This window comes from Trichechus manatus, unplaced genomic scaffold, assembly GCF_000243295.1.
Source record: "Trichechus manatus latirostris isolate Lorelei unplaced genomic scaffold, TriManLat1.0 scaffold00008, whole genome shotgun sequence".
NCBI lineage: Eukaryota > Metazoa > Chordata > Mammalia > Sirenia > Trichechidae > Trichechus > Trichechus manatus.
In genome coordinates this window covers 13095523-13110944 of record NW_004443944.1, presented here as the reverse complement: position 1 = coordinate 13110944, position 15422 = coordinate 13095523, and the positions used below count along the sequence as shown (strand labels likewise).

Sequence of the window (15422 nt, the reverse complement as noted above, 5' to 3'; positions counted from 1 at the left end):
AATTTTGGGAAGTGCCTCACCTCCTCCTTTTAGATTTACAACGTCCGCTAACACAGCAAAGGCTCTGAGAAGTCCTACAATAGGTATACTTTAAAAGTTGGTTTAACTGAAAGTTTTGTCACTTTTTTGAGCCACGGAACCCTCACTTCAGAAAATTCCTATTAAAATCTCATGGAACTGGGGTTGTGTAGAACGTATTCAAGAAAAGGTGTCTTCAGGACAAGCAGCTTCACCGTGCTCAGTTCCCCAAGACATCCTTAGAGTGGACTCATGTTATGGACCCACCAGGAGGCCATTCTCTCCAAAACTCTGAACCTTCCTGTGATCAAAGACACCTGAGGAAACCCAAAAGGGTCTCCACACCTGGCTGCTTTCTTCATAATGTAAGCTTCCACGAAAACAGCAAGTGCCTCTCTGGGACTGGGGCTATGGTAGGCAATTGAAGGTTACTCATGACAACCTCAGGCCACTGGATATTGGTCTCCTCGATCGCAGTGATTCAGGGGATGGGCCAACTCTGCTCCCTACCCGAGAGACTAACCATGGTCTGTTTTTTTTTTTTGTTTTTTTTTTTTATTGTACTTTAGATGAAGGTTTACAGAACAAACTAGCTTCTCATTAAACAGTACACATATTGTTTTATGAGACTGGTTAACAACCCTATCACATGTCAACACTCTCCCTTCTCGACCCTGGGTTCCCTATTACCAGCTTTCCTGTCCCCTCCTACCTTCTAGTACTTGCCCTAGGCTGGTGTGCCCATTCAGTCTCGTTGTGTTTTATGGGTCTGCCTAATCTTTGGCTGAAGGGTGAACCTCAGGAGTGACTTCATTACTGAGCTAAAAGAGTGTCCGGGGGCCATACTCTTGGGGTTTCTCCAGTCTCTGTCAGGCCAGTAAGTCTGGTCTAACCATGGTCTTTAATGTGGATTGAAGACAGGGTGGAAGGGAGTGTGCATTTCTTGCTCACTCTCAAGACCAAACCAACACTGGGCAGAGAGTCAGCTGGGGAAGGTATCTGCCCTGCTCAGACATTCATTTATTTATAAGGTGCCTCACTCGCCCGCGATACAACTCCCCAAGTACCCACGCAGAGAGGGATCTGGTTACAGTCACATTTCCTTTATCTGCTAGCACAAGGCATTCTGCATTAATTGAATTGTCTACATGACAACCCCCTTTAAAAATAAGCACCAAAATTTAATTTTAACCATTTTGGCTGTAAATTGTTCAAGGATGCATTGTACACTGGTCTCCCTTTTAAAACAGAGCACGGTGACCCTAATTCAGTCTGGTTATTCCGGGTTAGACAGATCAATTATTAACACACCAGTACCCTGAGGCCACGTGGGGTAGCTTGACACCACACTAAATGGGCCAGCTAGCCATGCCTGGTGAGGTGCGGCGAGTTTTTCTTGCTAACTTTACAACAGAGAGGACACGGAAACTACTAGAAGTCACGGAACCCCCCTCCCCCCGCCCCCAATTACTCAGCTTGTCACAACTGCGGGCAAAGTGTAAGTCAGCAGTCTCTGAGCACCAAGGGGTTCCCCTGTGACTGACATGTGGGCTATTTAGTACCTGTGTTTTCTATTAATTATGTTGACTCTTCTGACGCTTTGGGCCTTACTTCCTATTCCTTGGCTGGGTTCTTGCAAGTTCGTTTTCCTAAATAAATGAGGTTTCGTGGTTTATCAGATGCTACAGCCTACAAAATGCAAAGCTAGAGCCGTGGATGGCAGCCAGGGATACAGGTTTTCATTCTCCTGTTAAAAAGTTCCAACCACCGCGTTCCTGGAGCCCCCCACCCCAAGGGAAGACTGCTCTGCCTGACCCCTTTACCCTCCAGCTGCACCTGGCTGACCCCAGTGAGTCCTTCTAACACAGCTGGCACTTCCTCCCTGAGGTCGCCAGCCAACACCACGCACGGCTGCTCTACCAAGATACCCTTTGGCCAGGCCCCCCGCCAACCCACTTGGGTACCTCCAGACTCAACAAAGCCTTTTCCGCGCCTTTCCTGGACCCAGCCACCCTGTCAGCTGGGCTCACCACAACGGAAGCCCACTGCTCCCCTCCCTGGCACACGGCAGAACTGTGCCCGCAGCCCGCCCGCAAGCCCCCCCATTCATGCTCCCTTCTGAGAGAGCTACTTCTCAATGAGCTTTCTTCTTCTGTCTACTCTCCCCACCCCCAAAACACACAAAAGAGAACTAGAAAGTGGGATTCGTTTTTTTCTCTATGTGAATAAAAGGGTTGGCTTTCCTTCCTTTCTGTTTTCCTATCCTGGTTCTAAATCTGGCCATCGGAAAGAGAGTGAAACAGTTAACACAGACCCAGTTCGTGACCCAGGGGACACGCCTATGGCCAGAATCGCCCTCACTTGCTTTTTCTTTTAGGGGTGGGGCATCCAAACCTGTTATCACCCACCCTCAAACTCCTGTTGGGACATGATTCTTGTACAGAACTGGGTAAGGCTTTAGTGGTCTTCTTATTCCACCCCCTTAAATTCAAGGAGAAACTGAGGCTCAAAGAGGCTAAGGACTGTACCCAGGTCTGTAGGTTAGCTTTCTGGATTGGGAGGTACTTGGCGCACCATCCTACGGGCACTGAGAAAAATGAGAATCTTACCGTCATCCAAGTAGGTCTGGTCCAGGTTCTGCTCCTGTTTAATTGTCACTCCTGCAGGTAATACTTCCTTTTGGTCACTGACTGGGGGTCCGTTTTTGGCGGCTCTTTGGCTGGTGGCATTCTGCTGCTGAATGACTGTGGGATAGGAACCCGGGCTTAACCTCTGACCTTGACTGACGGGCGGCTGGCTGGGCCTGGTGGTGCCGGGTGCGAAATTCTCACAGCACATGATGTGCTGGAACTCCTGGCGGCTCCCGCAGCGCAGCTGCTGGTTGGTGGGCGAGTAGTGGATCACCGGCGAGGCCTGCTGATTGGCCGGGGAGGGGTGCAACAGGGCTGAGCTCTGGCCCTGGGAGCCAGCGTGCACCAGCACGGAGCGGTGGGCATCCGCGATGGACATGGGGGCAGCCATGAGGGCCGGCTGCTGGTAGCCCAGCAGGCTGGGGCTCAGGCTTTTGCTCCGTTGGTAGAGGACAGCCGCTGGGTTCTGCTGCTGACAGCAGGCGTCAGGGGATGAGAGCCCCGAGCGGAACTGCTGGCAGGGAGCCATGGTGGCAACGAGGCAGGAGGGAGACTCGGCCACCATCGGGTGTTGCGGGTAGTAAGGCTGGCTCCCCAGGCCTCCGTGGGCGGGGCTGCATATCAAGGTGGGGTCATACTCATCGTTGGGCTCTGTCTTGATGGCTGGAACTAGGAGAAAAGAAAGAGCACGTGGGGCACATGGCTAATGAGCCGCACACGTGCAAAGAGGAGGCACGGACAGTGGTGGGGAATGTAGGGTCTGGAGTCCCAACGGCTGGGATCGGACATTTAGGGCTCTGCTGATTGGGGTCCAAACGGCCGGGATCAGACAGTTGGGGCTCTGCTGATTATTAGCCTTGGGCAAGAGGCTCCCTGTGAAATTGTCTAAGGTCGGGAGTTTTACCCTGGAGGATGATCCTGAACTATAGATTTCCAATCCTGGAAAGGTGACTGGTTAGTCTGTCTCAGCCCTTGGACTTCTGCTGCCTATTCTCCCAAAGGGAGAGCCTGGAGGAGAACTTTTTATTTCAAATTGTACCTCCCTCCTCCCTTGGTAGTTCCTGTCTCCCTTCCCTGCTTACTTTTATTAATAACACCATCATCTGACATATTATATACATTTAATGTGTTTATTTATTCTCTAAACCCCTCCTCCACACACACACAAGGACATCAGCTCCTCCAAGAAAAGGACTTCGGTCTGTTTTGTTCAGTGCGGAGTGGGCTCCAGGGCCAGGAAGAACACTTGGCACTTAAATGACAGTCAAATATTTTCTGGACGAATCAATGACCAAATGGTGACCGTCACCATCCTTGGTACTACAGTGCTCTGGGGGATGAGACCTCATGGGCTTGGGCCTTGGTTTCCTCATCTGCTGCCTAGTAACAATCATTATTGACTCCGGGGACATGTTAGGGGTACTAAGTGAGATGTATGTGCAAAGTACTTAGCACAGTGACTTGTTAAGTGGTCAACGCTTGCTGTTGCTGCTGTTACTGCATTACTTTATTAAAATTATTATTGCTGCTATTATTAGCATTCTCGTGACCACCTGGCACCAGTCACCAGAATTTGTAATTCTCCAAAGTCCTTTACTAAAGGATTACCAGCCCAGGAGTTGAGGAATCAATTTCCTTTTCCTGGAGTAAATGAATTAGTGATAGGACTGTAACTAAATTGGAGGAGGGGGTTGCTCCCAGACATTGGGAGGTTGGAGGAGGCTCAGCATCCAAAGCAAAAATGCAGGTCTGACTCCCACCTACAGAAATCATTTCTCAAGATGCTGTCAAAGGCCGTCCATTTAGTCCCTCACCCAGCTGGGGGACTGAGTTCTCGCTTTGGCCAAGATCAGACAGACAAGAGCCAAGGCCAGGCCCACGGTGGCCTCCTTACCAAAATGAGGGTACAGAGGGCCATCTAATTGGAAAACTCTACATTAAAAGCAATTGTTGAGCCTGTGGTCCAGAGCCCTCCCAGCGATTTTCTCCCACAGTTTCAGATCCCATTATCCTCAGTGACCTGACCACAGCCGCTGACAGGCATAGCACGTCAGTCCTGGGACGGTGACGTACTCGCAGGGGCCGGGACAGCGCGCGAGAGGAGTGGCAACCACACAGACCTACAACGGCACTTAACTGGAGGCAAGGCCGCCAAGGCTGGGCTGCCCGGGAAGCCCCTTCGGCTTAAATCCTTGAGCAGCCCAGACGCTCCGTGTGGAACTCTTAGGACAGAAGTTATACCCTGGGTAACAGTCCTGAATTACAGGTTCGCAATCCTGGAAAGGTGGCTGGTAGGTCTGGCTCAGCCCTGGGAAGTTTACATCCTATTTTCCCAAGAGGGGAGCTCAGAGCAGAGTTTTTTATTAAAATTACACTCTCCTCTGCATCATCTGGCATAGCAATACTATCAATATTATCCATTATCTGAATCCCCTCCATTAGAATGTCAGCTTCACATGCGTAGGGATTTTTACCTATTTTGTCCACTGTTGTGTCTCCATGGCCAAGAACAGTACTTGGCACTCAAATATATCTGGACAAATGAATGAATGAAAAACGGCACTCACCATCCCGCTCGGAACTGTAGCGCTCTGTGGGAGCGAGAACTCTGGCCTAGTTATCCACCAGTAGTGCCATTTGGCCACAGGGTGACCACCCACTGTGGGGTCAACTACAGATTCTGAGGGTTTTAAGGCATATCTACCTTCTGCTCCTATCATGAAGGAACCCTGGTGGTGCAATGGTTAAGCGCTAAGCTGCTAACCAAAAGGTTGCCAGTTTGAACCCACCCAGTGGCTCCTTGGGAGAAAGACCTAGTGATCTGCTTCCTTAAAGACTGCAGCGTAGAAAACCCTATGAGACAGTTCTGCTCTGTCACACAGGGTCGCCAGGAGTTGAAAACTGACTTGATGGCACCTAACAACAACAACCACCCCTATCGTGACCAAACCTAAGACAGAGGCAAGAGGCATAAGCTTAGCAGCCTTCTGTTTAACATGTCTACATCTGCTTCTCTTCCATTCTCCCCGTGAAGAAAAATCTTAACATAACAGTTAATATCACTGATATGCTTACTATCTACTGGGCACTGTGCTGAGCACTGTATGTGCATTTGATTTCCGAAGTCTTGTAAGGAAGGTGTTGTGAGAAACCAAGGCTCAGAGAGGTTGAGTCACTTGACCAAGTGGCACAGCTGGGATCAGACCTCAGGTATCCTGGGCTGTGCTGCCTCTCAACGCCAAAGGGGCCTTCAGAGAGAACGCCTTACCTGGGTGGTAGGTAAAGTGCTGAGGCTGACTTCGTTTCCTTTTCCCATTGATGACGTAGAAGTTCACCTTCACGGATGCACGGATGTGCTTGTTCCGATACTCAGGGATCTCAACAAAAAGCATGTTCTGGAAGGAAGGAATTGTCATTAACTGCAACTATGTCTAAATTCCTATGTAAGGCCCTAGGCACGTTCAGCCGGCCCATCTAAAATGAGTCTTGACACCTTCCTTACCTCTACAGGTGAAATGCTATCTAAGGGGAATTGAGTGCTTCAGTTACAGCAGTTACTCTAACAAAGGACATTAGGATAGCACAGCTGCAAATCAGGGGGTCTGGTGCGCGATGAATGCTTAATTCATTCATCAATCCAACACGTAGTTATTGAGTGCCCACTGGGTCCCAACATGGTGTCTGGGACTTCGATGAAGGAATGAAAAAAGGAAGAAGGAAACAGCTCATGAGGGAGGCAGGAGGGAAGTGAAACAGAGAAGGGTGATCATAGATGTTCAGTATCCGAAAACCATCTTGTCCGTGTGCTTACAGGCTGGCTCTTGTCTTTATCCACTGTGGCTTCCATCTCCCAAATTTGCTGCCCATCTGGAAAAAGAAAAAAAAAAACAAATGACAGACTCTGAAGCTGTGAAGGCTCTATTAGAAACCAAAGATTTAAGACAAAAACCCACCAGTTGATACTTCTGATACTTCTTTTGGTTTACATATTGTATCCCTTCTATAAGATGTGTGTATGTATATGGATGTATATTTTATATACTTTTATATGTGATATATTTTATATACTTATATATGTAAATTATATATTTTATATATTCTTCATATATTTTTGTATGTTATATTTATATATATAAGTTATATACATACATATATTTTATATATTATTTTTCCCTTCCAAAGGGAATGCATGTTCGTGGTAGAAAACTGGGCAACAATAGAAAATACATAAGAAACAAACTAGGAATTGCCCGTACTGCCACTATCCAAAGATAACCACTATCTTTTTTCTCTATATCTAAACGTCTATATAGCTTTCCGTCTTTTAAAACAAATGGTATTGTTACACATTATATTTTATAGTAGTATGCTTTGTTCAACTGAAGGCTTTTTCCAAAATGGCCTGTGTTCACCCACACTGTCCCTGAGGCCACCATCACAGGTCACTGGCCATCTCAGGCTCATCTTCTCAACTACCTGAGAACCCAGGTAGCTTAAATATTTGTCCTAAGACAGCAGGCTTAAACCATGTCCTGGCTGCGAGTCAACAGAGAAGGTGGAAAGACAGAAGTCCACCCTCCCACCTCCACCCTCCGCCTTTCAGTCAACAGGCAGCTCGGATCTTATGATTCATTCCGACAATTGATGAGAAGGTTTCCCTCAATAGTAAACTCCCCTTGCCTGGAGGAGAGTGCCATTTCCCCAGTTTGGGGCCAACAAGTTGGGCCAAACAAAACTCTGTACTTGCGAAGAATAGATTTCTCTTGCTGACCACCTACATTGGCCATTGGGCAGTTTTTGGCCGAAACAAATCATTTCCACAAGTGTTTCCAGGGTGTTTTGTGAAACGCTGGTTCTGAGGGATATTAAATGGTTTTATGAGAAGAGGAAAAAAATTCAAAAGCTAATAAGCATTTGGAAAATGCTGAGTCAAAGTCAAATGGGTTTCTTTACTGAAGGACTTCTCAGAGCCTTTAAAATGCTCAAATGCTGAGTAATTCTCCACGGTGGCTAGTGTATGTAATACATCCCAAAATTTGGCCAAAGAGCTCCCCCCTCCCCTTTTTAAAGGACAGCTATTAGCATCTTATCTTCTTTGACAGGTTAGATTTGAACCCATAGTCTTTACTCTTAAGGTTCGCCCATGGAAATCTGATTTTTAAGCATTACTTGAATTTACTAGCGCAGACCATATTTCCTAAAATAACAATTAACAAAAAGTTGTGATTGCTGCCAATGCCAGTGCAATCTGGATGACTGTAACAAGGAATAAGCAATGAATAAGCTAGAGCTCCTTGTAACAACCAACTCTCACTTCATTGTGAGATCCCCATGGATAGGGACCAAGTCATGCATCACCATCTCGCAACACATTGTAGGTGCTAGTAAACATTTTATAACATATGAAGGTGTCTACAGCTACAAAGGCTGCCAATGTGACCAAGAGAAAGCCAGAATCTAATAACAGACACTGCTTAAAAGGAAGCAAGGGAAGGAAGGAGGGAGGGATGTTTGGATGTTTGGATGTTTGGATGGATGGATGGATGGAAGAAAGGATGTTTGTATTGATGAATGGACCAACGGAAGAGTGAAGGTTTGGATGGATGGCCAGATGGACAGATGGTTGGATGGATGGAAGAACAGATGTTTGGACGATGGCTGGATGGAAGAATGGATGCCTGAATTGATGGATGGATGGATGGATGAACATCAAGGAGTTTGATTTTTAAGTCATCTAGGCCTGGGGACCTTCAGTGTACAAAGGCCTGGACAAAACTAGTCAGAGACAATGCTCATTTCTTTGTCAAAGACACGTCAGAAGTGATCCAACAGAGACACATTCCCCTTTCTCAGGTGATGGATTATAACTAGGGGCATGATTGTACAAGCAAGGCTCAGGTCCTCCTCAAAAAGTGCATTCTCATTCGCTAACTGCTCTGAGCCAGAAGAAATTAATCAAAGAAGCAAACAATAACATATTGCTGTTTGCCTTGTTACCCTCTTCCTTAGCCTCTTATTGGCTGAACTGAATTTTACCACCAACAGTACCATAGTTGTTTCAGTTTGGCTTCTGACCCTACATTAGCTTCACCTGCTCTGAAAAGAAAGGACCATCTTCAGAGGTCTGGTAATTGGGAGGAAAGGAGAAGTAGTACCTGGAAAAATGACTGGGAACCATTAAGCTGAGTCCATGAAGTTTCCATCCCCAGCTCTCTTCCTTGATCCGTGCCAATAAGTGGCACAGAGAATATAAAATGGTGGTGTAATGTAAAGGGTGTCACCAAGAGAAGAGTTCTCACCGGTCTCCTCTCCAGTGTCTAGGGGACCCAAGGGCAATGAGAAGGAGTCCTTCTCCCCAAATTTGACTCCTTTACCCATCTCTGGGGGGGCCTACATGTTAAACTATACTCTACCCACAAGCAGCCATAAAATTCTAGAGAATCAGTGTTTGAGAGTGGACAGTTATTAAATCACGGCTCTTAAGTAACAACTGGCACAATCCAAGAATGAAGGAGATACTGTCAAGGAGAGGAGCTAAAGGTGATTAAGCAGAGATAAGATTACCAGCTTCCTAAGAGGCTGGAGAAAGAACATCGTACATGGGTAGGATCCTTCTAGGGTCGTATCCACCACTAAGATTCATGCAAATCGCCACAAACCCTTCCCTCTTTCTCCTGTGCCCTCAAGATACAGTCTAAGCTCCCACCTTGGTCTTCAAGGCCCTGCACAACCTAGCTCCTGCCCTCCACTCAGTCTCCCCTATTGCCACTTTTACTCCTTCATAGGAGGAGTAACAGCTAACACTTATGAGTGCTCACTACCTGCCAAGTATCACTGTAAGAACCTCATAGGTAATACTTCTTTAATCCATACAACAACCCTATGAAGCAGTTCTGATCATCACCCCCATTTTACAGGTGCAGACATTCAGCACAGAGAGGTGAGGTCACTTGCCCAAGGTCACACAGCTAGTAAGTGGGAGAGCCATCTTTGAACTCAGACAGCCGGGGGGTCTCAGCGTATGCTCCTTATCCTGCTAACAGGATGAGATTTCAGATCCCCATGCTTCTGCCTGTACCCACATGGTTTCCTTGGCCAAGTTCCTGAAGAACAGCAGGAAGGACAGTCCAGGTGGCTCATCCTTTAAGGTTCAACTGCTGTGGCTCTCCAAGAAGCCCAGCCAAGTCTTGTTAAACCTAGTTTGTCCCCTCTGGGCTCCCCTAGCACCCAGGGTCCCCCCCATCGCCACATCTCTCTGTCAAAATGATGCCTGTCTCCCCCATCCTCTGGGAGATCCTCAAAGGCCATGTCTTCCTCATCTCTCCACCCAGCGCTCAGCCCCATGCAGGCTCTCAATGGACGTGTGAGGACTTGGTCAGAATCTAGAACCCATGAAGCAAGCAAGAATCACTGTGATACATTAAGGTCATGATCTAAGCAGTTGCTGGGGCAGTGCGGGAAGGACAGTGCTTCAGAGAAGGCAGAGGCCGAATGCCAGTCACCCTCAGCCCTCAGGTCTGGCTCGTTTCCTGAACTACAGAGCGGTGGTGTGGTTTTGGATTAGTTGTCACCCACATTTCAAAATGAGAAGATTTCACCTAAAAATCTGGATTTTGCTCTTGAAAAAAAGCATCCAGATGTTGTGACCACTCTGGGCCCCCCACACTGGCCCCTTGTGATGGCAGCCTCTTCAGACAGCCTTGCTCCCCGCTTCACCTAACCACCCCCCAACCCCAGTCTACCTCTCTCATTTACTTTCCTGGCCCAGTGGGCCTTTGAGAGAAAGTAGCAGGCACCTCTCCTACAACTTTGTGAGGATGACCGGTCAGGCTCCTATAGAATGTCCTCAGTTGGGATTGACCTGAATTTTTCTCATGATTAGACGATACTGTCAGAAAAAGCCACTGGCCCCGTTTTATCATGGCCAGTGCACCTCTCTGTTGCTGTACCACCCCCCTCCCAAACCGAGGACCCTCCACTGTCTGCCAGCATGAGGGAAACAACTCCCTTTCCTTCTTCCTTCTCTTTTCTGCAGAATCAGAGCCAAGTACCCAGGAGGCCCAGAAGCGCTGGGCTACGCCACACTCTGCCCTCCTCAGGCCCAGTCTCCTTGGAGGCCCTGCGCTCTCCTACAACATCCACACGGGCCTTCCTGGCACTGCAGTGGAGGGAAGTCCCAACAGAAGCCCTCCCTGGAAACCTTCGTTCTCCCCACCCCCTCCTCTGGGCTCCAGCCAGAGCAAACAGAACCTTCCATGCAGTACTTCCTCGGGACTCCCTCTGCAGCAAGTCAGCCGGCGGCCACCCCAGGGCTTGGGCGGCCACCATGCTCGTGGCCCCCAGAGCTCTGACTTGCAGGTCAGGGGAACATGCCTGGGGGTCCAAGAGCAAACTCCTGCTCACTCCAGCCATCTGTCAGGACTTGAGCAACACATTTACTGCAACTCCAAGCCCTCTCAGGCACATTCTGCGCTGGAATCGACTTCCTCTCTCGGTGTCATGTCACCTCACTGCTCAGCCACATTATTCCTGCCAACCCTAAACTCTGGAGCAGACAGACCCGGCTTCAAAGCCCTGTTTTGCTACCAGTTCACCATATGAGCTTGGAAAGGATACTTTACCCCTCAATGCCTCACTTCCCTTATCCAAAATCTGAGGATAATCATAGCATCTATACCTCCAGGGTAGTTCTGAGGATTAAATAAGATAACAGTGCTCAATAGAGTATAAATGCTCAAAAGACACGGTTAAGGATTACTATCATGGCTAACAAAGCAGATTATTTAAACATTGTCTTGTTTATCCCTTTTGCATATATTCCACAAATGTGTTAATACAGAAAAAAATACAAGCATTTTTTAATCAGAAAATCATACACATTCTCTGATTGCAGCTACAGATACTTCGCCTGTGGACGTGGCTGGGGGGAGTTTACGAAGGGACGTCGGTTATATAAGACTAGTGGCTCCATGCTTGTTTTTTTTTTTTTTTTTTTCTTTCAAAGATGGGTCTTTGCATCATTATCTTAACGGTCATAAAAGACAAAGAGCCCTCACAGGAATGAGGAATCAAAACCTGAACCAGGAGCCAAAGCCAGCACCCTGTGTTCTTGCTTTTGCAAGAAGCCCCAGAGGGCAGCTCCCGGAGCTCACCATGGCCCCTGCGCCCTCACTCAGGGTTTACACTCAGTACTGAGCAAACAAGTGCCCAACAGGAAGTGAAAGTCCATGTCGGCTCCCTTCTTGATCTTACACACGTGGAGGACATACTGGGGGATGGCCTCTAAGGGAAGTGTGAGGTTTGCAAACTAGCTCAAAGACATTTTCCTGGGCTCCCCTCCCCATCCCTCCACCCTACATGCCCTCAGTGCACAAGACCTGGGTTTCCCCAAGAGAATACACTAATCTCATCCCCTGAATTGGGTACCCACAAGTGAGTGGAATTCAGAATACATGCTGGCAGGGCTCTGGGCCAGGTTCAAGTCCTGATTTCACCACTGACTAGCTGTGTGGCCTTTGAGCAGTCGCTGGATCTCTCTGTACCTCAGTCTCCTCATAGGTAAAACGGTAAAGGTAATATTACCGACCTCAAAGAGTTGTGGTGAGAATTAAAATAGACAGTATGTGTAAAATGTTCAGCACAATGCCCAGCCCACAACTGGCACTGCCCTGGTGGTGCAGTGGTTAAGAGTTTGGCTGCTAACCAAAAGGTCAGCAGTTCAAATCCATCAGCAGCTCCTTGGAAATCCTAAGCGGCAGTTCTACTCTGTCCTACAGGGTCCCTGTGAGTCAGACTGGGCCGGGTCCTTCCCTGGGTCAGCATGGATTAGACTCCTACTGCAATACAGGCCCTGCGAAGGGTGCTGGGGCCTGAGACAGCTGTGTAGGCCTTTCTGTCTGAGAGGGCCTCCAGACGAGGTGCTCAAGAAAAACAACGTACTCAAGGTTTCTCACCTCTACTGGCAGAGGGGGGTGGGGCCTGCCTCCCTCTCTAACACCTCCCTGCTCACCCCCACTCAACCCCAGCCCCACGGGCCTTGTCCACTCCTCCAACAGACAGCCACACTTGCTCTAGCTCTGGGCCTCTGAACTTGCTTTGCTGTTGCTGCCCCGACATACTCTTCTCCAGATCTCTCCAGGGAAATCTTCCCATCCTTCAGGTGGTCCAGCTCAACCTCACCACCCCAGGGAGGTTCTCCTTGGCCACCCCATCCTCTGTCATCTTCTACTCTCTGCGCTTCCTCTCTCTGACATCATGTTATCTACCTACCTGTTTGCAATCTCCCCACCTCCCCCAAGGCTGTGAGCTCCCCAAGAGCAGAGGCCATGCCTCTCTTATTCCCTGCTTGATCCCCAGCACTACCAGGCCTGGCATGTAGCAGATACTCAACAAACACTGGCTGAATAGACGAGCAAACTGACCTCAGGATCCCCCAGTGCTCGGCCGGGAGCTGGAGCTCAGGAAACCTCTGCCGACTGGCCTTTGTAGCCCCATGGCCCCGCAAAGAGCAAACAGCCAAACCCTTACTGAAGATCCCTTTCTGGGACTCAACTGATGAGTCAGGAGCCTGGAATCAGGGTATAGACAAGGAATCAAACACAACCAGACCAACTCGGCCCAGAGGGTACCACTAACGGCCACCTGCTCGGTGCCATGGACTGGAAGTTCTTTATAATCCGCCTCCCCAGTTCGTAGCTTGAATCTGGGTCTCTGGGGAGACCTGCCCTGAGTGGAATAGGCCCAAGAAGACCAAATGCTCTTCTGCTGCTCTGGGCTGAGATGAAATAAAGGACTTCGGTCTCTTGAGCAGATGTTCAGGCAACCTTCCCCCGTCCTAAATGATCAAGGCATGGGAGCCAGCACAAAAAAGGTCCTTCCAAGTCTTACTCAGAGTGGAAGAGAAAGGAGCCAACTTCTTTGGGCAATAGGCTGGTCTGGAGAAAACTCCAGCAAGACACTGCAAGAAAAAAAAATATCGAGGTGGGGGCAGGGGTAAATTAACATTATAGCCTCCGTTTTAACTTTGCTGCTGTGCCAACTCAACAAGAGCCCTACTATACCATAAGTAGAATGTGCACCAACAACCAGTGTGTTTGCTGATGGATGTCCTCCATATTTCAGCTGGTTCGATGGTTTCTCTTTGCAGGCAACTCTTTAACCCCACAACAAACAAAGTATGCAGGGAACAGTTGGGTTGGCCTTGGGCGGGGGCTTGGAGCCTCAGCAGTAACCTCAACAAGAGATGGGATCATGTCAACACTCAAAAGGGAAATGAGCAAGCTTTCAGGAGGAGGAAACTGGACCCATCCTCACTTGGCCCTGAGCCTGCCACTGGGCTCCAGGCAAACTGGGAGGAAATCAAAGTGTCACTTTGGGTTAGGAAACCACGTGTGATGTTGTGCAGTCCTAGTGCTGCTTTTAAAAATTAGCCAAATAAAGATTGCTGAAGTCCTTTCAGTCTGTTCTTCAAGACTGCTAAGTAGCAGAAAAACGTGTGCTCCCTTGAAGCCGGGGCTTCATGAACCGCGCAGACTCAGGGGTCAGGAATGTCCCCTTTGCTTAGGATTTCACCCACTGGAAATGGTAAAGCTGCCCCCAACGTATTTACAGAGACCTTGCGAGGAAGGCTCCTTGATTCCCGAGACCTCGCCTCTCTTCTTGTGCCCCATCACCATCCACCCTTGACCCAAGCCACCATCATCCCCACCTAGACAACGACAGCAGCTGCTCACCAGTCTCCCAGCTTCTGTTCATGCCCCCTCAAACCCCCAAGTCCATTCTTCATACAGATTGCCAGAACAATCTTAAAAATATAAATCCGATCATGTTACTCCCCTGCTTAAAAGCCTCCAGTAGCTACTCATTGCTTTGGGAACAAACTTCAAACTCCTCACCATGCCTACCAGGCCCAGCACGGTATCATCCTTACCCGGTCACCTCTCTGGAGCCCATGTGTCTTACACAACCCATTGCTCTCACTGCCCCAGCCACTTGGGCCATCTTTTAGTTCTTCAAACACCACAACCTCATCCCACCCTGGGGCCTTGGCACTGGGAAGGTCCTTCTGCCTGGGACACTCTTCCGATAGTCCACATGGCTCTCTTTTCCCTCTGCTTCAGGGCTCTGCTCAAGGACACCTCCTCAGAGAAGCCTTCCGCGACCTCACTATCCAGGGCTGCTAGACCTAGCAAATAAAAACACAGGATGTCCGGTTAAATTTGAATTTCAGATCAGCAACGAGTAATTTTTCAGTAAGGAGCCCTGATGGTGCCACAGTTAAAGCACTCAGCTGCTAACCAAAAGGTTGGAGGTTCGAACCCACCCAGTGGCCCTGTGGGAGAGAAGACGAGGCAATCTGTAAAGATTCCAAAAAAACAAAACAAACCCGTTGCCATCAAGTTGATTCTGACTCATAGCAACCCTACGCAGCCTAGGAAACCCGACGGGGCAGTTCTAGTCTGTCCTACAGGGTCACTAGGAGTCAGAATTGGTTCACAGCACACAACACCACCAGATTTTTCAGCCTAAGTATGCCCCAAATGCCTTGCTGCTGCAGGGGATATACTTACACCGAATAATATTCTAAAGAGCCCTGGTGGCACAGGGGTTAAGAACTTGGCTGCTAACCAAAAGGTCAGTGATTCAAACCCACCACTTGCTCTATGGGAGAAAGATATGACAGTCTGCTCCTGCAAAGATTACAGCCTTGGAAACCCTATGGGGCAGTTCTGCTCTGTCCTACTGGATTGTTAAAAGTTGGAATTGACTCAACAG

At 48.6% G+C, this 15422-nt stretch overlaps 1 protein-coding gene across 8 annotated transcripts in view; it reads right to left on the bottom strand.

Annotated features, from left to right (window-relative positions):
- NFATC2 (nuclear factor of activated T cells 2) overlaps positions 1 to 15422 on the bottom strand; it is a 183574-nt gene that overhangs the window by 45031 nt on the left and 123121 nt on the right. For 6 of the 8 annotated variants that reach the window (XM_004370237.2, XM_004370236.2, XM_004370235.2 and 3 more), the window contains exons 7-9: positions 6460 to 6515; positions 5917 to 6043; positions 2628 to 3317 (exon numbers count right to left, since the gene is read on the bottom strand). In XM_004370237.2, the coding sequence (XP_004370294.1) occupies positions 2628 to 3317; positions 5917 to 6043; positions 6460 to 6515 (873 nt within the window). Of the gene's footprint in view, positions 1 to 2196; positions 3318 to 5916; positions 6044 to 6459; positions 6516 to 15422 lie in introns of those variants that run through there. The other 2 variants (XM_023742911.1, XM_023742900.1) reach the window with 1 other exon arrangement.